At 42.5% G+C, this 25730-nt stretch overlaps 1 protein-coding gene across 1 annotated transcript in view; it reads right to left on the bottom strand.

The window, feature by feature from the left end:
* Nucleotides 1-22838, bottom strand: part of LOC106595473 (uncharacterized) — a 30457-nt gene extending 7619 nt beyond the window's left edge. The window contains exons 1-3 of the mRNA XM_045710550.2: nt 22437-22838; nt 9017-9236; nt 5186-6111 (exon numbers count right to left, since the gene is read on the bottom strand). Of these exons, the coding sequence (XP_045566506.2) occupies nt 5186-6111; nt 9017-9236; nt 22437-22445 (1155 nt within the window). The 5' untranslated portion in view covers nt 22446-22838. The remainder of the gene's footprint in view (nt 1-5185; nt 6112-9016; nt 9237-22436) is intronic.
* Nucleotides 22839-25730: the final 2892 nt, after the last annotated feature.

The following is a 25730-nucleotide window of genomic DNA, read 5'->3' as shown; positions in this document are numbered from 1 at the left end:
AACACTCTGAAGTTTCTAAAACTGTTTGAATGATGTCTGTGAGTATAACAGAACTCATATGGCAGGCGAAAACCTGAGAACAAATCCAACCAGGAAGTGTGGAAATCTGAGGTTTGTAGATTTTCAAGTGATTCCCTATCCAAAGTGTCTTTGGGGTCATATTGCACTTCCTAAGGCTTCCACTAGATGTCAACAGTCTTTAGAACGTTGTTTCATGCTTCTACTGTGAATGGGGAGAGAATAAGAGCCATTGGAATCAGATCGAAGACAAAGGAATCATCCGGATAGAATATTATGGAAGATTTATGATAAAACATCCTAAAGATTGATTCTATATATCGTTTGACATGTTTCTACGAACTGTAATATAACTTCTTTGACTTTTCGTCTGAACTCACTGCGCGAGCACAGTGGATTTGGATTACTCGACTGAACGCGCGAACAAAATGGAGGTATTTGGACATAAAGGATGGACTTTATCGAAACAAATGAACATTTATTGTGGAACTGGGATTCCTGTGAGTGCATTCTGATGAAGATCATCAAAGGTAAGTGTTTATATATTTATAATGCTATTTCTGAGTTTTGTTGACTCCACAAAATGGCGGGTTTGGTTTTGTGACTGAGCGCCGTACTCAGATTATTGTAAAGTGTGCTTTCGCTGTAAAGCTTTTTTGAAATCTGACACAGCGGTTGCATTAACCTGTTGGGTCTAGGGGGCAGCATTTGCACGTCTGGATAATTTTTTTTTACCCGATTTAATCTGGTTACTAATCCTACCCAGTAACTAGAATATGCATATACTTATTATATATGGATAGAAAACACTCTAAAGTTTCCAAAACTGTTTGAATGGTGTCTGTGAGTATAACAGAACTCATTTGGCAGGCAAAACCCTGAGACATTTTCTGACAGGAAGTGGATACCTGATGTGTTGTATTGACTTTAAACCTATCCCATTGAAAAACACAGGGGTTTAGGAATATTTTGGCACTTCCTATTGCTTCCACTAGATGTCACCAGCCTTTACAAAGTGTTTTGAGTCTTCTGGAGGGAGATCTGACCGAACAAGAGCCATGGAACGATGATGGCCCATTAGACACCTTGCGCGCGAGTTCATCTTGGGTACCCTCGTTCCAATACGTTATAAAAGAGTATGCATTCGTCCACCTTGAATATTATTCATGTTCTGGTTAAAAAAGGCCCTAATGATTTATGCTATACAACGTTTGACATGTTTGAACGAACGGAAATATATTTTTTCCCCTCGTTCATGACGAGAAGTCCGGCTGGCTTACATCATGTGCTAACGAGACGGAGATTTTTGGACATAAATGATGAGCTTTTTTGAACAAAACTACATTCGTTATGGACCTGTGATACCTGGAAGTGACATCTGATGAAGAGAATCAAAGGTAATGGATTATTTACATAGTATTTTCGATTTTAGATCTCCCCAACATGACGTCTAGTCTGTATCGCAACGCGTATTTTTCTGGGCGCAGTGCTCAGATTATTGCAAAGTGTGATTTCCCAGTAAGGTTATTTTTAAATCTGGCAAGTTGATTGCGTTCAAGAGATGTAAATCTATAATTCTTTAAATGACAATATAATATTTTACCAATGTTTTCTAATTTTAATTATTTAATTTGTGACGCTGACTTGACTGCCGGTTATTGGAGGGAAACGATTTCCTCAACATCAATGCCATAGTAAAACGCTGTTTTTGGATATAAATATGAACTTGATAGAACTAAAAATGCATGCATTGTCTAACATAATGTCCTAGGAGTGTCATCTGATGGAGATTGTAAAAGGTTAGTGCATCATTTTAGCTGGTTTTATGGTTTTGGTGACCCTGTCTTTGACTTGACAAAACATTACACACAACTCTTGTAAATGTACTGTCCTAACATACTCTAAATTTATGCTTTCGCCGTAAAACCTTTTTGAAATCGTAAAACGTGGTTAGATTAAGGAGATGTTTATCTTTCAAATGGTGTAACATAGTTGTATTTTTGAAAAATTTGAATTTTGACATTTATTTGGATTCAAATTTGCCGCTCTTGAAATGCACCTGCTGTTGATGGAGTGCACCACGGGTGGCACGCTAGCGTCCCACCTAGCCCCAAGAGGTTAACCTGTTGGGGATAGGGGGCAGTATTTGCACGGCCGGATAAAAAACGTACCCGATTTAATCTGGTTACTACTCCTGCCCAGTAACTAGAATATGCATATAATTATTGGCTTTGGATAGAAAACACCCTAAAGTTTCTAAAACTGTTTGAATGGTGTCTGTGAGTATAACAGAACTCATATGGCAGACAAAAACCTGAGAAGATTCCTTACAGGAAGTGGCCTGTCTGACAAGTTCTTGTTCTTCTTGGCTCTGTTTATTGAAGACTGAGGATCTTTGCTGTAACGTGACACTTCCTACGGCTCCCATAGGCTCTCAGAACCCGGGAAAAAGCTGAATGATGTAATTCCAGCCTCTGGCTGAAAAACATTAGCGCGTTTGGATAGTGGCCGGTCAGAGTACTATGAGACTCAGGCTCGTGCACGAGGGGATCCCATGTTTTTACTTTCTCTCTCTTTGTACGTAAACACGCTTTCCCGGTCGGAATATTATCGCTTTTTTACGAGAAAAATTGCATAAAAATAGATTTTAAACAGCGGTTGACATGCTTCGAAGTACGTTAATGGAATATTTAGAATTTTTTTGTCACGAAATGCGTCGTGCGCGTCACCCTTCTTTACCATTCGGATAGTGTCTTGAACGCACAAACAAAACAGAGGATATTTGAACATAACTATGGATTATTTTGAACCAAACCAACATTTGTTATTGAAATAGAAGTCCTGGGAGTGCATTCTGACGAAGAACAGCAAAGGTAATACAATTTTTCTTATAGTAAATCTGACTTTGGTGAGTGCTAAACTTGCTGGGTGTCTAAATAGCTAGCCCTGTGATGTTGGGCTATCTACTCAGAATATTGCAAAATGTGCTTTCACTGAAAAGCTATTTTAAAATCGGACATAGCGAGTGCATAGAGGAGTTCTGTATCTATAATTCTTAAAATAATTGTTATGTTTTTTGTGAACGTTTATCGTGAGTAATTTAGTAAATTCACCGGAAGTTTGCGGGGGGTATGCTAGTTCTGAACGTCACATGCTAATGTAAAAAGCTGGTTTTTGATATAAATATGAACTTGATTAAACAAAACATGCATGTATTGTATAACATAATGTCCTAGGCGTGTCATCTGATGAAGATCAAAGGTTAGTGCTGCATTTAGCTGTGGTTTTGGTTTATGTGACATTATATGCTAGCTTGAAAAATGGGTGTCTGATTATTTCTGGCTGGGTACTCTGCTGACATAATCTAATGTTTTGCTTTCGTTGTAAAGCCTTTTTGAAATCGGACAGTGTGGTTAGATTAACGAGAGTCTTGTCTTTAAAATGGTGTAAAATAGTCATATGTTTGAGAAATTGAAGTAATAGCATTTCTAAGGTATTTGAATAACGCGCCACGGGATTCAACTGGCTGTTGAGTAGGTGGGACGATTTCGTCCCGCCGACCCTAGAGGTTAACCTGTTGGGTCTAGGGGGCAGCATTTGCACGTCTGGATAAAAAAAATGTACCCGATTTAATCTGGTTACTAATCCTACCCAGTAACTAGAATATGCATATACTTATTATATATGGATAGAAAACACTCTAAAGTTTCCAAAACTGTTTGAATGGTGTCTGTGAGTATAACAGAACTCATTTGGCAGGCAAAACCCTGAGACATTTTCTGACAGGAAGTGGATACCTGATGTGTTGTATTGACTTTAAACCTATCCCATTGAAAAACACAGGGGTTTAGGAATATTTTGGCACTTCCTATTGCTTCCACTAGATGTCACCAGCCTTTACAAAGTGTTTTGAGTCTTCTGGAGGGAGATCTGACCGAACAAGAGCCATGGAACGGTGATGTCCCATTAGACACCTGGCGCGCTACTTCATGTTGGGTACCCTCGTTCCAATACGTTATAAAAGAGTATGCATTCGTCCACCTTGAATATTATTCATGTTCTGGTTAAAAAAGGCCCTAATGATTTATGCTATACAACGTTTGACATGTTTGAACGAACGGAAATATATTTTTTCCCCTCGTTCATGACGAGAAGTCCGGCTGGCTTACATCATGTGCTAACAAGACGGAGATTTTTGGACATAAATGATGAGCTTTTTTGAACAAAACTACATTCGTTATGGACCTGTGATACCTGGAAGTGACATCTGATGAAGAGAATCAAAGGTAATGGATTATTTACATAGTATTTTCGATTTTAGATCTCCCCAACATGACGTCTAGTCTGTATCGCAACGCGTATTTTTCTGGGCGCAGTGCTCAGATTATTGCAAAGTGTGATTTCCCAGTAAGGTTATTTTTAAATCTGGCAAGTTGATTGCGTTCAAGAGATGTAAATCTATAATTCTTTAAATGACAATATAATATTTTACCAATGTTTTCTAATTTTAATTATTTAATTTCTGACGCTGACTTGACTGCCGGTTATTGGAGGGAAACGATTTCCTCAACATCAATGCCATAGTAAAACGCTGTTTTTGTATATAAATATGAACTTGATAGAACTAAAAATGCATGCATTGTCTAACATAATGTCCTAGGAGTGTCATCTGATGGAGATTGTAAAAGGTTAGTGCATCATTTTAGCTGGTTTTATGGTTTTGGTGACCCTGTCTTTGACTTGACAAAACATTACACACAACTCTTGTAAATGTACTGTCCTAACATACTCTAAATTTATGCTTTCGCCGTAAAACCTTTTTGAAATCGTAAAACGTGGTTAGATTAAGGAGATGTTTATCTTTCAAATGGTGTAACATAGTTGTATTTTTGAAAAATTTGAATTTTGACATTTATTTGGATTCAAATTTGCCGCTCTTGAAATGCACCTGCTGTTGATGGAGTGCACCACGGGTGGCACGCTAGCTTCCCACCTAGCCCCAAGAGGTTAAAATTCCCAGGTTTTCCAGAAATACAGGTTGGAAGATTCCTGGAATCAGAAGAAAATAAGCAGGAAATCTGGAATCCACCAACACGGATTTCTAGAAAAACCATTTTAAGAAAGAAAATAAATACAAAATTGCACTGGATACACCAAATAAACCTACCTTATTGGTACCATCCACAGCAGTCGCCTCCTGCTGCTGTGACCCACCCTGTATACCTTCATGGATACGACGACGGTGACTAGTTCTATTCGCTGACGAGGAGAAACTCTTCCCGCAGTCGGAGCACTGGAATGGTTTCTCTCCGGTGTGAACCCTCTGGTGTCTTTTAAGGAGTGACGAAGATGAGAACCTCTTCTCGCATTGAGAGCAGTGGTACGGTTTCTCTCCTGTGTGCTGTCGCATGTGTATCTTTAAGGTCCATGGCTGGGTGAATTCCTTCCCACATTCTGCGCAGCTGTACGGCTTGGCGGTACTATTCGCTTCGCTTATATGGGATTGTTCATGTCTTGTTAGAGAGCTTGGGAAAACAAAGGTCTTTTTGCAGGTGGAACACTGGTAAGGTCTCTCCCCAGTGTGCATCCTCTGGTGCATCTTGAGCTCTGCTGCAGAGTTGCAGCCCCTCTCACACTCAGAGCATGGGAAAGGTTTCTTCATGCTGAGTCTCTGCTTCTCTCCGGCGTGTGTCATCATGTGGACCTTCAAGTGCCACATACGTGAGAAACTCTTCCCACACACAGAGCAGTGGCAAGGTTTCTCTCCAGTGTGTGTCCGATGGTGTAGTTTTAACTCTCCTTGGCTGACAAACCTCTTCCAACAGTCCTTTTCCGGGCAGGTGTACGGTTTCTCTCCTGTGTGCAACCTCTCATGTGTTTTGAGGGTCCCTGTATCACTGAATCTCTTCCCGCACACAGAGCAAGGATATGGTTTCTCTCCTGTGTGTGTTCTCAGATGTCTCTGTAGTTTTGATGGGTGAGGAAACTCTTTCCCACACTCCGGGCAGCGGTAAAAGGTCTTCTTAGCTGTGTGATTCTCCTGGTGTTGTTCTGCTGATGCCTCATCACTAGAGCTGGGGTTTGGACTCTCTCCTGTTACAACAGTAAGGATAAAACAAGTTATGGTGCGTCCCAGATGCTACCCTATTTCCTATATAGTGCACTACTTTTGACCTGGACCCTGGTCAAGGGTAGTGCACTATACAGAAACTAGGGTATCATAATCTACTGTAAATCTCTATGTTCATGTATTAAACTAATAAATCATCTCCTCGAGGGGCATTAAAGTATCCTCAGTGGGATTAAAAGTATTGTCCATCTGTGGGTAGGGAGTTGTGGGTAGGAGGCTGTGGGTAGGGGGCTGTGGGTAGGGGGTCGTGGGTAGGAGGCTGTGGGTAGGTGGATGTGGGTAGGGGGTTGTGGGTAGGAGGCTGTGGGTAGGGGGCTGTGGGTAGGGGGTTGTAGGTAGGGGGCTGTGGGTAGGGGGTTGTAGGTAGGGGGCTGTAGGTAGGGGGCTGTGGGTAGGTGCTGTGGGTAGGGGGTTGTGGGTAGGAGGCTGTGGGTAGAGGCTGTGGGTAGGCGGCTGTGGGTAGAGGCTGTAGGTAGGGGGCTGTGGGTAGGGGACTGTGGGTAGGTGGATGTGGGTAGGAGTTTGTGGGTAGGAGTTTGTGGGTAGGAGGCTGTGGGTAGGGGGCTGTGGGTAGGGGGTTGTAGGTAGGGGGCTGTGGGTAGGGGTTTGTGGGAAGGAGGCTGTAGGTAGGGGGCTGTGGGTAGGTGCTGTGGGTAGAGGCTGTGGGTAGGCGGCTGTGGGTAGAGGCTGTAGGTAGGGGGCTGTGGGTAGGAGTCTGTAGGTAGGAGGCTGTGGGTAGGGGACTGTGGGTAGGTGGATGTGGGTAGGTGGATGTGGGTGGGGGGTGTGGGTAGGGGGCTGTGGGTAGGGGGCTGTGGGTAGGGGGCTGTGGGTAGGGGGCTGTGGGTAGGAGGCTGTAGGTAGAGGGTTGTGGGTAGGCGGCTGTAGGTAGGGGGCTGTGGGTAGGGGGCTGTGGGTAGGAGGCTGTGGGTAGGAGGCTGTAGGTAGAGGGTTGTGGGTAGGCGGCTGTAGGTAGGGGGCTGTGGGTAGGAGGCTGTAGGTAGCAGGCTGTAGGTAGGAGGGTGGGTAGGAGGCTGTAGGTAGGGGGCTGTAGGTAGGGGGCTGTGGGTAAGGGGGTGGGTAGGAGGCTGTAGGTAGGGGGCTGTGGGTAGGAGGCTGTAGGTAGGAGGCTGTAGGTAGGAGGGTGGGTAGGAGGCTGTAGGTAGGGGGCTGTAGGTAGGGGGCTGTGGGTAAGGGGGTGGGTAGGAGGCTGTAGGTAGGGGGCTGTGGGTAGGAAGCTGTAGGTAGGAGGCTGTAGGTAGGAGGGTGGGTAGGAGGCTGTAGGTAGGGGGCTGTAGGTAGGGGGCTGTGGTTAAGGGGGTGGGTAGGAGGCTGTAGGTAGGAGGCTGTAGGTAGGAGGGTGGGTAGGAGGCTGTAGGTAGGGGGCTGTGGGTAAGGGGGTGGGTAGGAGGCTGTAGGTAGGGGGCTGTGGGTAGGAGGCTGTAGGTAGGAGGCTGTAGGTAGGAGGGTGGGTAGGAGGCTGTAGGTAGGGGGCTGTAGGTAGGGGGCTGTGGGTAAGGGGGTGGGTAGGAGGCTGTAGGTAGGGGGCTGTGACGGAAAGACCATCATGAAAATAAAATAACCATCAAAACCATTTAAAATAGGCCAACATTTATTTTAGGGATTTTATTTCAAATGTAATATTATTAACTATATTTTCATGTAAACTGTTTTGCTAACTTAGTTTTGCCTATTAAACTTTCTAGATCTCCCTCTTTCCAACTGTGGTTTGATGGTCCAGCAGCTGATCTGCTAGAGGAGCAGGGTGCTACAGGCTACAGCACTTCAGGAAACAAAATGGTTTCATGTGGCAACTTCATTTGATACAACGCACATTTTCATTGCTTGGTAGTAAATAAATAAATCTGTCATCTTTAAAAAAAAAAGTTGGATGTGTCTGACTAGGACTTTATCGCCCCCTAGTGGCAAAGGAGACGTGTTGATGAAAGTTGGCATCATGTGGAATTAAAATCGCCCCGGGAACAAGGAAAGCAGGTCCGGGACCAGGCTAATTAAATTGCCCACATGGGACAATAAAGCTGGAATCTTTAATGGTGAAACTAACACGTCCCTTAAATATTACAAGAAAGACGTTACTGTAAACAACCAACACTTTTCTTTCTCCCCTCAGACCTCATTACAACCAACACTGTTATTTTCCTCATTACAACCAACACTGTTATTTTCCTCTTTACAACCAACACTGTTATTTTCCTCATAACCAACACTGTTATTTTCCTCATTATAACCAACACTGTTATTTCCCTCATTATAACCAACACTGTTATTATCCTCACTACAACCAACACTGTTATTTTCCTCACTACAACCAACACTGTTATTTTCCTCACTACAACCAACACTGTTAATTTTCCTCACTACAACCAACACTGTCATTTTCCTCATTATAACCAACACTGTTATTTTCCTCATTATAACCAACAGTTATTTTCCTCATTACAACCAACACTGTTATTTTCGTCATTATAACCAAAACTGTTATTTTCGTCATTATAACCAACACTGTTATTTTCCTCATTATAACCAACACTGTTATTTTCCTTATTATAAGCAACACTGTTATTTTCCTCACTACAACCAACACTGTTATTTTCCTCCTCACACATCATTGCATGGGTGACAGAACAGCAGATACTGCAACAACAACAAAAAATACCATGCTGCTCACCTCCGTTTCATCTACAAAACATAATAAAATAACAAAGTGTCTGAGGCAAACAGTGGATCTGTTTCCCCTAATGAGGATTCCATCTTTAAAGACTCATCAAATTGAACTGTCCCATCAAATTGAACTGTCCTCTTGAGAGAACCATTTTATTTCTAGTTAACATTCAGTCGGCTACTTACCTGTATAATTAAAACTCCACTCCTCTAAATCTTCTTCCTCCTCCTCCTCTTTGACTACGATGTTAAATCTAGGTATTTCACTGAAGCTGTCAAGGCCTCCAGGGTAACCAATCTCCTGCCCCTGCGGTGTGTAGTCCCGGTCACCGTGGTTACCGTCAGGACCTAGTGACAGTGTTGGTTGGGGTTCCGTGGAGCAGGATGGGGACGGCCCACCAAAGTCCTAGAATACAGAATCAAATCAAACTGTATTTAAATCACAACACACTTTATAGTAAAACATAAACAGTCAGTGCGCCACTTGTCAGTTAAAAAACGACATCATCATTTAAGGACCACATTCTTCTGACACACTAGCCTGTTGTGGGTTTACAAGCCTGTCTGAAAGAGATTCTACGGTGACCCTTGACCCTATTCACACACACTAGCCTGTTGTGGGTTTACAAGCCTGTCTGAAAGATATTCTACGGTGACCCTTGACCCTATTCACACACACTAGCCTGCAGTGGGTTTACAAGCCTGTCTGAAAGAGATTCTACGGTGACCCTTGACCCTATTCACACACACTAGCCTGCTGTGGGTTTACAAGCCTGTCTGAAAGAGATTCTACCGTGACCCTTGACCCTATTCACACACACTAGCCTGCTGTGGGTTTACAAGCCTGTCTGAAAGAGATTCTACGGTGACCCTTGACCCTATTCACACACACTAGCCTGCTGTGGGTTTACAAGCCTGTCTGAAAGAGATTCTACGGTGACCCTTGACCCTATTCACACACACTAGCCTGCTGTGGGTTTACAAGCCTGTCTGAAAGAGATTCTACGGTGACCCTTGACCCTATTCACTAGAGGTCAACCGATTAATCGGAATGGCCGATTAATTAGGGCCGATTTCAAGTTTTCATAACAATCGGTAATCGTTTTTTTTTTTTTACACCTTTATTTAACTAGGCAAGTCAGATTAAGAACACATTCTTATTTTCATTGACGGCCTAGGAACGGGGTTAACTGCCTTGTTCAGGGGGGATTCGGGGATTCGTTTTTGCAACCTTGGTTACTAGTCCAACGCTCTAACCACCTGCCTTACATTGCACTCCACGAGGAGCCTGCATGGCAGGCTGACTACCTTTTACGCGAGGGCAGCAAGAAGCCAAGGTAAGTTGCTAGCTAGCATTAAACTTATCTTATAAAAAACTATCAATCCTAACATAATCACTAGTTAACTACACATGGTTGATGATATTACTAGTTAATCTAGCGTGTCCTGCGTTGCATATAATCGATGCGGTGCCTGTTAATTTCTCATTGAATCACAGCCTACTTCGCCAAACGGGTGTTGATTTAACAAGCGCATTTGCGAAAAAAGCACCATCGTTGCACCAATGTACCTAACCATAAACATCAATGCCTTTCTTTAAAATCAATAAACAAGTATATATTTTTAAACCTGCATATTTAGTTAATATTGCCTGCTACGGTGACCCTTGACCCTTGTTTTCGAGATGATAGTTTCCAGATTCGACCATATTAATGACCTAAGGCTCATATTTCTGTGTGTTTATTATATTATAATTAAGTCTATGATTTGATAGAGCAGTCTGACTGAGTGGTGGCAGGCAGCAGCAGGCTCGTAAGCATTCATTCAGACAGCACTTTAGTGCGTTTTGCCAGCAGCTCTTCGCTGTGTTTCAAGCTGTTTATGACTTCAAGCCGGGTGGGTATAATTTGTGGAACGTTCCAACAGGAATCTATTCCAAAAACTTCGTAAATAACAAGATTGCCAAAAAACAACGCATACAAAGTTGTATAGCGGCAGAATAAGATACCGGGTAGTGAGTGGTCTATTTCATTGCGTTTTTCACTCATCGCGAGTATTCCGAAAAATGTCTGTCCTCACTCTGGTTGCCTATGGAGAAACATTAAGAATAAGCTACGTGGTGAGTTGATGCCTATTCGGCAGCTAGTTAGCTAGGTTTGTATGCATTGCTACTTTGTATGCATTGTTGGTTGGCAACCTTTTACTTTACGTTTTTTGGAACAGATTCCTGTTGGAACGTTCCACAAATTATACCCACCCCTTCAAGCCTATCAACTCCCAATATGAGGCTGGTGTAACCGATGTGAAATGGCTAGCTAGTTAGCGGGTGCGCGCTAATAGCGTTTCAAACGTCACTCGCTCTGAGACTTGGAGTCGTTGTTCCCCTTGCTCTACATGGGTAACGCTGCTTCGAGGGTGGCTGTTGTCGATGTGTTCCTGGTTCGAGCCCAGGTAGGAGCGAGGAGAGGGACGGAAGCTATACTGTTACACTGGCAATACTAAAGTGCCTATAAGAACATCCAATAGTCAAAGGTATATGAAATACAAATCGTATAGAGAATAGAGAAATAGTGCTATAATTCCTATAATAACTACAACCTAAAACTTATTACCTGGGAATATTGAAGACTCATGTTAAAAGGAACCACCAGCTTTCATATGTTCTCATGTTCTGAGCAAGGAACTTAAACGTTAGCTTTTTTACATGGCACATATTGCACTTTTACTTTGTTCTCCAACACATTATTTTGCATTATTTAAACCAAATTGAACATGTTTCATTATTTATTTGAGGCTAAATTGATTTTATTGATGTATTATATTAAGTTAAAATAAGTGTTCATTCAGTATTGTTGTAATTGTCATTATTACAAATAAATAAACAATCATAATCGGTCGACCTCTACTATTCACACACATTTGCCTGCTGTGGGTTTACAAGTACAAACCTGTCTGAAAGGGATTCTACGATGACCCTTGACCCTATTCACACACATTCGACAGTTGTGGGTTTACAAGCCTGTCTGAAAGGGATTCTACGGTGACCCTTGACCCTATTCACACACATTAGCCTGCTGTGGGTTAATAAGTACAAGCCTGTCTGAAAGATATTCTACGGTGACCCTTGACCCTTTTCACACAGGGAGTCTCAGGGAGAGTAGGAATATGCACACAAAAAAAATAACATTTCCAATTCACATGTGTATTAATACGTACTGGTACATGTGTGAAACAGGACAGATAATCACCCCCCCACCCACATTATTATTAGCTTGGTACATGAAAGACAGATTTCCATTGATGTAAGTGAGCTGCCAGAAACTCTTCTGTCAAGTTCAGTCTCTTATTACCATCCTGCACCGCAGCTACCTGATCAGGGTTCCATGTTCATAAAACCTCTCAGCAGTAGGAGTGCTGATCTAGGATCAGTTTGGTCGTTCAGATTATAATCAAAACGGGGGACCAGATCCTAGACCAGCATTCCTCTTAAGACTCTTTATGACTACAGGCCCTGACAATAAAGACTCTTTATGACTACAGGCCCTGACAATAAAGACTCTTTATGACTACAGGCCCTGACAATAAAGACTCTTTATGACTACAGGCCCTGACAATAAAGACTCTTCATGACTACAGGCCCTGACAATAAAGACTCTTCATGACTACAGGCCCTGACAATAAAGACTCTTTATGACTACAGGCCCTGACAATAAAGACTCTTCATGACTACAGGCCCTGACAATAAAGACTCTTCATGACTACAGGCCCTGACAATAAAGACTCTTCATGACTACAGGCCCTGACAATAAAGACTCTTTATGACTACAGGCCCTGACAATAAAGACTCTTTATGACTACAGGCCCTGACAATAAAGACTCTTCATGACTACAGGCCCTGACAATAAAGACTCTTCATGACTACAGGCCCTGACAATAAAGACTCTTTATGACTACAGGCCCTGACAATAAAGACTCTTTATGACTACAGGCCCTGACAATAAAGACTCTTCATGACTACAGGCCCTGACAATAAAGACTCTTCATGACTACAGGCCCTGACAATAAAGACTCTTCATGACTACAGGCCCTGACAATAAAGACTCTTCATGACTACAGGCCCTGACAATAAAGACTCTTTATGACTACAGGCCCTGACAATAAAGACTCTTTATGACTACAGGCCCTGACAATAAAGACTCTTTATGACTACAGGCCCTGACAATAAAGACTCTTTATGACTACAGGCCCTGACAATAAAGACTCTTTATGACTACAGGCCCTGACAAAAAAGATGGAATCCTTAAAGATTGTGAAACTAACACGTCCCTTTTATATTACAACGAAAGACGTTACTGTAAAACAACCAACACTGTTCTTTTCCCTTCACAAACATCATTACAACCAACACTGTTCTTTTCCCTTCAGAGACATCATTACAACCAACACTGTTCTTTTCCCTTCACAAACATCATTACAACCAACACTGTTCTTTTCCCTTCAGAGACATCATTACAACCAACACTGTTCTTTTCCCTTCACAGACATCATTACAGCCAACACTGTTCTTTTCCCTTCACAGACATCATTACAGCCAACACTGTTCTTTTCCCTTCACAGACATCATTACAGCCAACACTGTTCTTTTCCCTTCACAGACATCATTACAGCCAACACTGTTCTTTCCCCCTGGGCCCAGTTTCCCAACAGTCCCTTGTAGATGCAGTCCGTGATCTTAAGCACTCACAAATTTGTAACATATTGAACGAATTGGATTTGTATCATATTATGAATTTTAGTTTTTTATGTACAATGTATTACACAATTGTGCACAATTTTCGGGGGGCCTCGTTTTGGCTCGTGAACACTACATTCAAAACTACTTGCTGATATTAAACAAAAGCTCTGGAGCATCACTGTAAGACTAAGTGCGTCACTAGAACCTTCTTAGGAGCATCAATAAATCTCTGAGCCGTTTCTCAGTTGCACTTGAAAATGCTTGTTATTTCCTAACTTCCTCAGACCACTCACAGAACAGCTAAGTGTGTCGTTAGATGCTTTTTTTTATATATATATACATATAAGATCTCCGCCAAATATAGAATCAAGATGTTTATCTGTCTCTGTGACCGCCGGTAACTTCAGAACACTGTTGACTTCAAATAGGCCTACAAAGTTGCCATTGTCTTCGCACCTATTATAAACAAGTGAAGAATAAAAATAAACTTCAAATGAAAACCGAGATGACTGCAGTAAAAGTCTAGGCTACATAGGTCTAGAACTCACATTGAAATACATATTATCTTCAATCAATTTCTATTTTGCTAATTGTAGGCTACTGTCTGATGTGTAACATGTACAATGATGTGCCAAATCTATGATTCAGTGCAATATTATAGGGTTGTCTAAATGCTTATCCGCCGAAACAGTTGGGAAGCGTTCGTCATGCATATATCAAAAGATGACACACACCTACTCATTCAAGGGTTTCTTTATTTATACTATTTTCTACATTGTAGAATAATAGTGAAGACAAAACTATGAAATAACACATGGAATCATGTAGTAACCAAAATAAGTGTTAAACAAATGTAAATATATTTCATATTTGAGATTCTTCAAAGGAGCCACCCTTTGCAAACTCCAGGCATTCTCTCAACCAGCTTCATGAGGTAGTCACCTGGAATGCATTTCAATTTGTTAAAAGTTAATTTGGGAAATGTCTTTCCTTCTTAACGCATTAATATGATTTAACTGGCTTTCATGGGGAAAGGAAGACCCAGAATTACCTCTGCTGCAGAGAATAAGTTTATAAGAGTTAACTGCCTCAGAAATTACAGCCCAAATAAATGCTTCACAGAGTTCAAGTAACTGACATCAACATTAATTGTTCAGAGGAGACTGCGTGAATCAGACCTTCAAGGTCGAATTGCTGCAAAGAACCCACTACTAAAGGACACCAATAAAAAGAAGAGACTTCCATGGGCCAACAAACATGAGCAATGAACATTAGACCGGTAGAAATCTGTCCTTTGGTCTGGAGTCCAAATTGGAGATTTTTGGTTCCAACCGCCATGTCTTTGAGAAATGCAGAGTAGGTGAATAGATGATCTCGGCATGGGTGGTTCCCACGTGAAGCATGGAGGAGGAGGTGTGATGGTGTGAGGATGATTTGCTGGTGACACTGTTGGTGATTTATTTAGAATTCAAGGCACACTTAACCAGTATGGCTACCACAGCATTCTGCAGCGATACGCCATCCCATCTGGTTTGAGTTTAGTGGGACTATCAGTTTTATTCCAACAGGACAATGACCCAACTAATCTAGGCTGTGTAAGGGCTATTTGACCAAAAATGAGAGTGATGGAGTGCTGCATCAGATGACCTGGCCTCCACAATCATCTGACCTCAACCCAATTGAGATGGTTTGGGATGAGTTGGACCACAGAGTGAAGGAAAAGCAGCCAACAAGTGCTCAGCATATGTGGGAACTCCTTCAAGAATGTTGGAAAAGCATTCCAGGTGAAGCTGGTTGAGAGAATGCCAAGAGTGTGCAAAGCTGTCAAGGCAAAGGGTGGCTACTTTGAAGAATCTAAAACATATTTAGATTTATTTAACACTTTAAGTTACTACATGATTCCATGTGTTATTTCATAGTTTTGATGTCTATACTATTATTCTACAATGTAGAAAATAGTAAAAATAAAGAAAAACCCTTGAATGAGTAGGTGTGTCCAAACTGTTGACTGGTACTGTGTGTGTGTGTATATTTTTATATATGTTCCTTAACTATTTTCCCCTAACCCTACCTCTCCTAACCCTACCTCCCCTCCCCTAACCCTACCACCCCTCTCCTGACCCTACCACCCCTCCCCTGACCCTACCACCCCTCCCCTGACCCTACCACCCCTCCCCTGACCCTACCACCCCTCCCCTGACCCTACCTCCCCTCTCCTGACCCTACCTCCCCTCTCCTGACCCTACCTCCCCTAACTGATTTTTAATCATTTAGCAAACATTTAAAAAAAAATGTTTTTGCTTTGTCATTATGGGATATTTTGTGTAGATTGATGAGAAAAAATTATTTCATACATTTTAAAATAAGGCTGTAACATAACAAAATGTGGAAAAAGTCCAGGGGTCTGAATACTTGCCGAATGCACTTTAACATTCTATTGGTTGCAAGAATTTTGTATAAATATTTAAAATGAAAAATGTAAAGTTTTGAATCTAGCGTCGTTTTGCGTTTTAGTTCATAAACCATGTGCTATGGAATTGGTACATCAAAAATCTCTTCCCAACTATTTTGCAATCTACATGGCACAGCTGTCAATTTTTGGTCCTTAAATGAAACTGGTATACTTTATTTACTACAATTTTCTTTAACCATTTAAGTTCTTTAATGCAGGGCCGACAGATAAGTTCCTTACTAATCCCCCTTCCACTTGCCTCTTCCATTTTTGCGGTAATGCTGCAATTATTTGGTTGTAATTTTGGGTAGAGCAGACATTCCATATATTTTTGTTAGCAGCATGTAGGGATGAAACGATTACCGGTTTCACGATAAACCATGGAAAAATTCCCAGTGGTTAGTATTACCGTTTGAAATTTGATTACCGCGGTTTGAAAAACTCATGGTAAATACTGTCCAGCATCAACCAAAGTTAGCAACAGTCTGATGCAGGTGCAGCTGCAACGTGGGTTTGGTTTTGTGTGAAAACATGGAGGAAGGCAGTGACGGCGCTCTGGAGATTTTTCAGCCTTCTAAGAGGACCAAATCTGAACTGTGGTTGTATTTTGGGTTTTACAAGGGTGCTGAGGAAAACTTAATCGAAGATGGTCACCCTGTCTGCAGAACATGCAACAAGGCACATGGTTCGCTGCAACTACTGACCTCTGGACCAGTGAAAGCAGGGGGTGGTTAACCCTACATCAGCTTCACTATCCATTACCTCACCCCAGACTGGCAACAGGAATCAAACTGCCTGGAAACACAGTTCTTCCCAGATCACTCGGCTCACAAAAATCAGAGTTTTTTGAGAATATGCTGGAAAAGTGGGGGATCAACAAGAAAGACCTGGTCTGCATAACCAGACCATGCAACAAACATGATCAAGGCTTTTGAAGCGTTCCCAGATCTGTGGCTTGGGTGCTTTGGCCATCATTTGAACCTGGCCATCTCAAAGGCTCTGAAAATTCTGAGAGTTAACACAGCAGTCAAGGCCTGCCGTCATCTGGTCCAATGCTTCTCACGGAGCTGGAAGAGAAGGAGAGAACTGAGAGAAAAGCAAAGCTGCCCTCAACAGGCCACAGAAGGCTCTGATCCATGATGTGGTGACCCGATGGGGATCTACACACAAGATGCTTGAGCGTTTCCTCAGCCAACAGCAGCCAGTCTGTGTGACACTGGCTGGGGAAAGAGGAACATGGCATCTGATGCCCATGGATGCCAACATAAGTGTCATGGAGAAACTGTGCCAGCTTCTTGAACCTCTGAGCAAGTTCACAGATGCACTTGCCTCAGAGACACGAGTGACACTGTCAGTCATCAAGCCTGTCCTGGACCACAACACCTATGATGTTCTGGTGGAAAAGGATACGGAGCCATCCCTGACTAAGGAGATGAAAAGGGTAATGAGAGAAGACCTTAACAACAGATACACCGAGAAGGCAAAGAGTCATGCACATGCCTTGTTTCATTGACCCCTGCTTCAAAAGGAGCTTGTTAGATGAGCCTGAGGCTGCCAAAGTTGACACTGACAGCTGTGTCCAGGAGGCCTTGAAGCTGGCAACTGCACAAGTCAGGGAACAACCACAAAGCACCAGCAGCACCTCCACCACCAACACCCCACAGCAGCATCGGAGGGGAAAGGCCTGGCTGGGTTGCTGAGAAGGATTACCTCAACAAGGCAGCAGAGAGGTGAAGAGGGTCAGATTCCAACCTCCTCAGAAGACAGAGGGAAAGAAGAGATCAAGGTCTACCTGTCTCTGCCACCCATTACAGCAGAAGAGGATCCACTGGTGTGGTGGAGTGGCCATGCATCAGAGCTGCCTCGCCTTGCCAGGGTTGCCAGGAAGCTTTTGTGCATCCCAGCAACCAGCGTGCCATCAGAGAGTGTTCAGTGCCAGCAGGCACATTGTCTCCCCTCGCAGAGCACCATTTAAACCGGACAATGTAAATATGTTGACATTTTTACATTTAAATCTCGAGTGAACAAAGATGCATACATACAGGATGTTAGGCCAGCAGCACCTTGTTTCTTTGTGAAGGAGAGAACATACATACAGGATGTTAGGCCAGCAGCACCTTATTTCTTTGTGAAGGAGAGAACATACATACAGGATGTTAGGCCAGCAGCACCTTGTTTCTTTGTGAAGGAGAGAACATACATACAGGATGTTAGGCCAGCAGCACCTTGTTTCTTTATGAAGGAGAGAACATACATACAGGATGTTGTTTCTTTATGAAGGAGAGAACATACATACAGGATGTTAGTTTCTTTATGAAGGAGAGAACATACATACAGGATGTTAGGCCAGCAGCACCTTGTTTCTTTATGAAGGAGAGAACATACATACAGGATGTTGGCCGCGCCCTTGTCTTTATGAAGGAGAGAACATGCATACAGGATGTTGTTTCTTTATGAAGGAGAGAACATGCATACAGGATGTTGTTTCTTTATGAAGGAGAGAACATACATACAGGATGTTAGGCCAGCAGCACCTTGTTTCTTTATGAAGGAGAGAACATACATACAGGATGTTGTTTCTTTATGAAGGAGAGAACATACATACAGGATGTTGTTTCTTTATGAAGGAGAGAACATACATACAGGATGTAGTTTCTTTATGAAGGAGAGAACATACATACAGGATGTTAGGCCAGCAGCACCTTGTTTCTTTATGAAGGAGAGAACATACATACAGGATGTTGTTTCTTTATGAAGGAGAGAACATACATACAGGATGTTAGGCCAGCAGCACCTTGTTTCTTTATGAAGGAGAGAACGGACATACAGGATGTTGTTTCTTTGTTGTTTCTTTCTAGGTCCCAAGAAACAAAGATCTTCTGTTGCATCTGACAATTAATCTTGATGGTTGTACAGTCGTCTCAAATAAAACTGTGAAGGACCTCAACGTCACTCTGGACCCTGATCTCTCTTTTGACGAACATATCAAGACTGTTTCAAGGACAGCTTTTTTCCATCTACGTAACACTGCAAAAATCTGAGACTTTCTGTCTAAAAACGATGCAGAAAAATGTATCCATGCTTTTTTCACTTCTAGACTAGACTACTGCAATGCTCTACTATCCGGCTAAGGCACTAAATAAACTTCAGTTAGTGCTAAACACGGCTGCTAGAATCTTGACTAGAACCCAAAAGTTTGATCATATTACTCCAGTGCTAGCCTCTCTACACTGGCTTCCTGTTAAGATTAGGGCTGATTGCAAGGTTTTACTGTTAACCAACAAAGCATTATATGGGCTTGCTCCTACCCACCTTTCTGATTTGGTCCTGCCGTACATACCTACACGTACGCTACGGTCACAAGACGGAGGACTCCTTATTGTTCCTAGAATTTATATTTCTTATTGTCCCTAGAACAGCTGGAGGCAGGGCTTTCTCCTATAGAGCTCAATTTTTATGGAATGGTCTGCCTATCCATGTCGACCTTTAAGTCTTTACTGAAGACTCATCTTTTCAGTAGGTCCTATGATTGAGTGTAGTCTGGCCAAGGGGTGTGAAGGTGAACGGAAAGGCACTGGAGCCACGAACCGCCCTTGCTGTCTCCGCCTGGCCGGTTCCCTTTTCTCCACTGGGATTGTCTGCCTCTTACCCTATTACGGGGGCTGAGTCACTGGCGCTCTTCCATGTCGTCCCTAGGAAGGGTGCGTCACTTGAGTGGGCTGAGTCACTGACGTGTTCTTCCCGTCCCGGTTGGCCCCCCCTTGGGTTGTGCCGTGGGGGAGATCTTCGTGAGCTAAACTCTGCCTTATCTCAGGATGGTAAGTTGGTGATTGAAGATATCCCTCTAGTGGTGTGGGGGATGTGCTTTGGCAAAGTGGGTGGGGTTATATCCTGCCTGGTTGGCCCTGTTCAGGGGTATTGTCGGACAGGGACACGGTGTCTCCCGACCCCTCCTGTCTCAGCCTACAGTATTTAGTCTACGTGCTGGGGGACTAGGGTCAGTCTGGTGTAATTCTCTTGTCTTATCCAGTGTCCTGTGTGAATTTAAGCACGCTCCCTCTAATTCTTTCTCAATTTCTTCCCTCTGAGGACCTGAGCCCTAGGACCATGCCTCAGGAGTACCTGTCCCCAGTCCACCTGGTCGTGCTGCTGCTCCAGTTTCAACTGTTCTGCCTGTGGCTATGGAACCCTGACCTGTTCACCGGACGTGTCACCTTGTCCAACACCTGCTGTTTTCAACTTTCTCTCTCTCTACCGCACCTGCTCTCTCTAACTCAATGATCGGATATGAAAAGCCAACTGACATTTACTCCTGAGGTGCTGACCTGTTGCACCCTCTACAACCACTGTGATTATTATTATTTGACCCTGCTGGTCATCTATGAACGTTTGAACATCTTAGCCACATCTTAGCCATGTGTTATAATCTCCACCCGGCACAGCCAGAAGAGGACTGGCCACCCCTCATAGCCTGGTTCCTCTCTAGGTTTCTTCCGTGGTTCCTGCTGTTCTAGGGAGTTTTTCCTAGCCACCGTGCTTCTACATCTGCATTGCTTGCTGTTTGGGGTTTTAGGCTGGGTTTCTATACAGCACTTTGCGACATCAGCTGATGTAAAAATGGCTTTATAAATACATTTGATTGATTTTACAATTTGAAAGTAGTCAACTGGGTGGGATGGTTTAAAGAAGGATCCCATAATTCCATCCAGGTAGGCAGGAAGGACCTGCCAATTAATTATACTCATGAGCAAACATACCATAACTGCAGGCCAACCGTGGCATCATATCTGTTCAAATAACACACGCCAGGTGGCAGTATGCACCCTTTCAGTTTGTTTACCAACTCATAGAAGTAGTAAAAGAAGAAAATGAACTACTTCAAAATGGAGATGGCCTCAATGGCGCTGCCCGTGCGCTCAGAGACGCCTTAATGAGACAGATACAACGCTGCGATCTTTAGACATCTCTATTCCCCCACCAACACAATCAGAGACCGGTTAGATCTGGTTCAGGGCATCGGAGCTGAATTCCACAAAGCCTGGTCTCTGCTCAACTCCATTGGTGGAGTTCATCAGAAACTTCCTCCACCATGGAGTTGAGTTTAGTAACCTAGCTAGGTCAGGGGGAGATCTGTAGACCAACCAACAGCAATAACAAGGCATTCCACTAGTACTGAGCAATTCACCAAAATGTCTGTTATTCTTCATTTTTTAGTAGATAAAAAAACATGAGCTGGTGCACACCCAGAATAATAGTTTGTGTGGAGGTGCTGACTAACGGCGAATAAATAAATAAAGTCTTATTTTGATAGCTGATATTCTTAATTTAAACAACTAATTGACCAACATTTTGCTTCTTTCTGTGAGCTCAATGCGCACATTGCAGTTGCTCTAGAGGTACACCAGATCCAGCCTGAACTGTTTGATGTAGTAGGGAGTTCTAGTTTCTAACAAGCTAATATTCCACATAATTACCACTTTTTATGCGCTAAACTAACTACAATGACCATAATCTATTTGTCTGGTCTGTGTTTCTTTTATGCCTGTTACAGCATGATTTGAGAGGTATCGCTACCTGAAAATGCATGATCTAAGTGATTGATAGTTGCTTGGGGGGGCAGGTAGCTTTGTGGTTAGAGGTTTGGGAATCGAATCCCAGAGCTGACAAGGGGAAAAAATCTGTCCCTCTGCCCCTGACATGGTGGATGTTGATTAAGGCAGTCCCCGTACCTCTCTGATTCAGAGGGGTTGGGTTAAATGTAGCAGACACATTTCAGTTAAGGCATTCAGTTGTACAACTGACTAGGTATCCCCTTTCCCTATTCAGCAGTCATTAAAGTATGCCTTATTTACTTTAAATTACTACAAAATAGTGATTGTCAGGCAGCAGCTCTGATGAGATGACTTGGCATGAAAGTCATAAAATAAAACAAATGTAATATACACAACTGAAATATTTTAGAGTAAATTAATGGTTAATAGGTTAAACGCAGTAATTGGCATTTACTACCATCCTGGGACTTTTATTAATAGTTGGATCCTGTGTATTCAACCCCAATAATCAAAACCGAAAACAGTAATTTTTCTGAATCGAACCGACCTCAAAAATAACTAATCGCTCAGCACTGCGGGGAATGGTCGTGTTCGTGTGTAAGCCAAGTATATGTCGGGAGAAGAGTGGAGAACGCTAAAGGCTAGCTACTATTCTGCCGACGTGTACTTGGTTTACACAAGATCAATCCCCGCTACTGATAGCTAACGCTAGCTATCTCCATCCAGCCACTACTACTGTGCTAACACCAATCCGATGCTTGTTTTAAATCTGGGAGTGCACACTTTGGGAAAAGGGTGGAGAAACGGGAGGCAACTAGCTAACTAGAGAACGTTTCGTTTGCTAGCAACCAAAGTCATGGTTCTCACCTCATCCATCTTGAATCCTTCAGGAATTGTTGAAGCAGCTAGCTAAATGCTGTAGCGGAAAATGAATTTCTGAAATCGTTCACGTCCTTCCTCTGAAATTAAATGTTCACCACGAGGTCACGTTAGCTAGTTTGCTAGCGAATTAAATAGCCTCGCTACTAGTAGCACTTGCCATTACAATTTGACAAAGGTTAGCTAGCTAACTGCTTTGCTAAACCCGATTACAAAACTATTAAAAAAAATAGTAGTTGGAAATATTGCCTGCTCCGTGTTTACAGTTAGAGTTTGGCAACGTCACAACATATTTTTCAACCGTATCATTGTGATATTTTACGAATTTTCCACAAAATAACGTGGACAGCTAATCCAGACTGCTGGCTAGCTACATCAGTGTCTTTCTGCTTCCGGTCTAATTTCCGGTCCGGATTATCTCTACTGTAGACTCTATACCGCCACCGCCAGTTCAGGAGCACACTGCAGTGGTATTTTACTAAATGTATATTTTAATTTCTTAAACCAAATAATGTATTTATAATAATACTGAGTTGACTGCTCCTGAGGCATCACCTAAATGGGTAATACACAGAGTGGAAGAGGAGAAGTCCAGTGGCTACATGACTCAGGTTGCTTCCCTGATTTGCCCTCTACAAGATTATCACCGGATTCCATCACCGTCATCTACCGTCCTCTGTCCACTCCCTCCGTTCAAACCATCAACTGACCCTCTCCTCTTCGGAGGATGCAGCGTTCAAAGACTTGGCCGATATTCGTCGACCCGTCATGATATATTGCTTGTCATTGTTGTTGTTGTTTTTTAAGCGTTTTGGGATTCTATGAAAAACCCTATATAAGTTTAATAAATTATTAGTAGTAGTGTATTGTAAATCCCAGTAATATACTTCTGACGAGGTGTAGCCAACCCTTCTCACGCAACGCTAGTGGAAAAAAGCAACGAGTAGTAACAACTTTTACAAGATGTAGATCACAAATTCTTACTCTTAATACAATTATCAATTAATGGTCTTAATTTTTCGGTTCCGCTTCCTGGACCATGAAACACATTTTCTGAAGCCTGTTTTGGTGGGTGGGCCTTAGAATTTACTTCCATGAAAATTTGACCATTGGAATTTACTTCCTGGATTGAAATCGCTGTGAAAGCGACAGCAAAGATTATGGATATACTGATAGGATACAGTATATGTCTCTCCGTTGGGAGTCGTTGTCCACAAAAGCCGCACGGAGGGCTGTCAAGCTTCGGTCTATCCTTTCTTTGGATTGGTGGATACATCTCATTATTGTAATCCAGTTCTGAATATTCAATGAGGGTTGTTGACGTCAACCGCCGTTATTCAATGGGGAGAGATGCTATGCCCCATTTCATGAATATGCATAGCCATCTTGAGACAACGCGGATTTAAAGTGTTTTTTTTTCTTAAAGTTGCGGGGATGTAACGTGTCCTACTTATATAAGTACACTCGTAACAACTTAAGCGTTACGAAACGCCTATTAGATCAAATAAACCTCAGGTAGCAAATAATGTTTTGTTGTTGAACATATCCGACACTCTCTTTGGCCTCCATACAAAACTCCTTGCTTGGTGGGCGAAACATCGCCACCTGCTGGAGGGAGAAAGATTTTCCGCCGAGTTGGACACCCTTCTTCCTTTTCTTCTGGTGATGGCCACTTCCACGTAATTTCTGGGTCGTGTCCCATAATCTCTTGAATGGGCTTCAAGATTATATGATCAAATTCATGAAAACACAGTCATTTAAGATAAACATTTGCTCTTAACCGTTGCCTTTTATCAAAATATTTGACGCCCAGAAACTAATACCCATCTCCTAAAGTGAGAACATTTGAACTACAACTCTGCAGCCTTGTTACCATTCTGGAGCGTGGTAAGAAGATTATGCTGGGGTTTTTGACTGAACCTTTCCAGCCAGTAGTTTTTTGTAGACCTGCAAACCAGACTGTATAAAATAAGGACCCAGCCATCAATGGCGTCACCCCATTGTTTCCTATGTGAATTCTCAGCGGCGCGTTTGAAGATGAGGAAGTGTCATTTCAGCATGTCGCCATCTTTCTACATGGAGGAGTTTTTGGAAACATCACATGCAGTTTGAGCTACTCCAGGAAGTGAAACATCACATGCAGTTTGAGCTAATCCAGGAACTGAAACATCACATGCAGTTTGAGCTAATCCAGGAAGTGAAACATCACATGCAGTTTGAGCTACTTCAGGAACTGAAACATCACATGCAGTTTGAGCTAATCCAGGAACTGAAACATCACATGCAGTTTGAGCTAATCCAGGAAGTGAAACATAACATGCCGTTTGAGCTACTTCGGGAACTGAAATATCACATGCAGTTTGTGCTAATCCAGGAAGTGAAACATAACATGCAGTTTGAGCTACTCCAGGAAGTGAACAAAACATGCAGTTTGAGCTACTCCAGGAAGTGACGTTGCAGGCTAGCTCAGTGCTGCTCCCTTTCATTGAGTATCTCAAATTGAAGGCCGACTGGGTCACTGCAGGCTGCAAATTATCCTTATAACTTCTGTGTGTGATTTTAAAATAATCGGTTCAAGGACATACTTCTGGTGAAATAGAAGCAAGTATTGGTCACATTGTGTAACGAAAAAATTATGATATCAACAAATATTGACCATGAAGTTTGCCATACTCCCATTGATTATAACGGGTGAATCCAACTTTCTGAAAACATTGCCTCAGTACCCCGGTAGGCCTTGATATCCTAAGTGAGAGAAGGCAGTTTGTTCTCCCCTGCTGCAAACTCTCGAAAGATAGACATATACTTCTGTTGGGAATTGTAGTTCTAATGAAAAGTAACTTCTCGGCTTCGTGCTCCTTCTTGGGCATCAAATAAGTTGAAAACCGATATGGTAAGTACATTCATATGAAAACACATACATTTTATTATGCAGTACCAGTCAAAAGTTTGGACACACCTACTCATTCAAGGGTTTTTCTTTATTTTTCTATATTGTAGAATAATAGTGAAGACATCAAACCTATGAAATAACACATATGGAATCATGTAGTAATCAAAAAAAGTGTTAAACAACTGAATATATTTTTGATTTTTCAAAGTAGCCACCCTTTGCCTTGATGACAGCTTTGCACACTCTTGGCATTCTCTCAACCAGCTTCATGAGGTAGTCACCTGCAGTGGTGTAAAGTACTTAAGTAAAAATACTTTAAAGTACAACCTATACATTTTCCCTGACACCCTAAAGTACTAGTTACATTTTGAATGCATTGCAGGACAGGA

This window comes from Salmo salar, chromosome 02, assembly GCF_965601325.2.
Source record: "Salmo salar chromosome 02, fSalSal1, whole genome shotgun sequence".
Taxonomy (NCBI): domain Eukaryota; kingdom Metazoa; phylum Chordata; class Actinopteri; order Salmoniformes; family Salmonidae; genus Salmo; species Salmo salar.
Note: the sequence above shows the minus strand (reverse complement) of the source record. Positions and strands in the feature narration are given on the sequence as shown.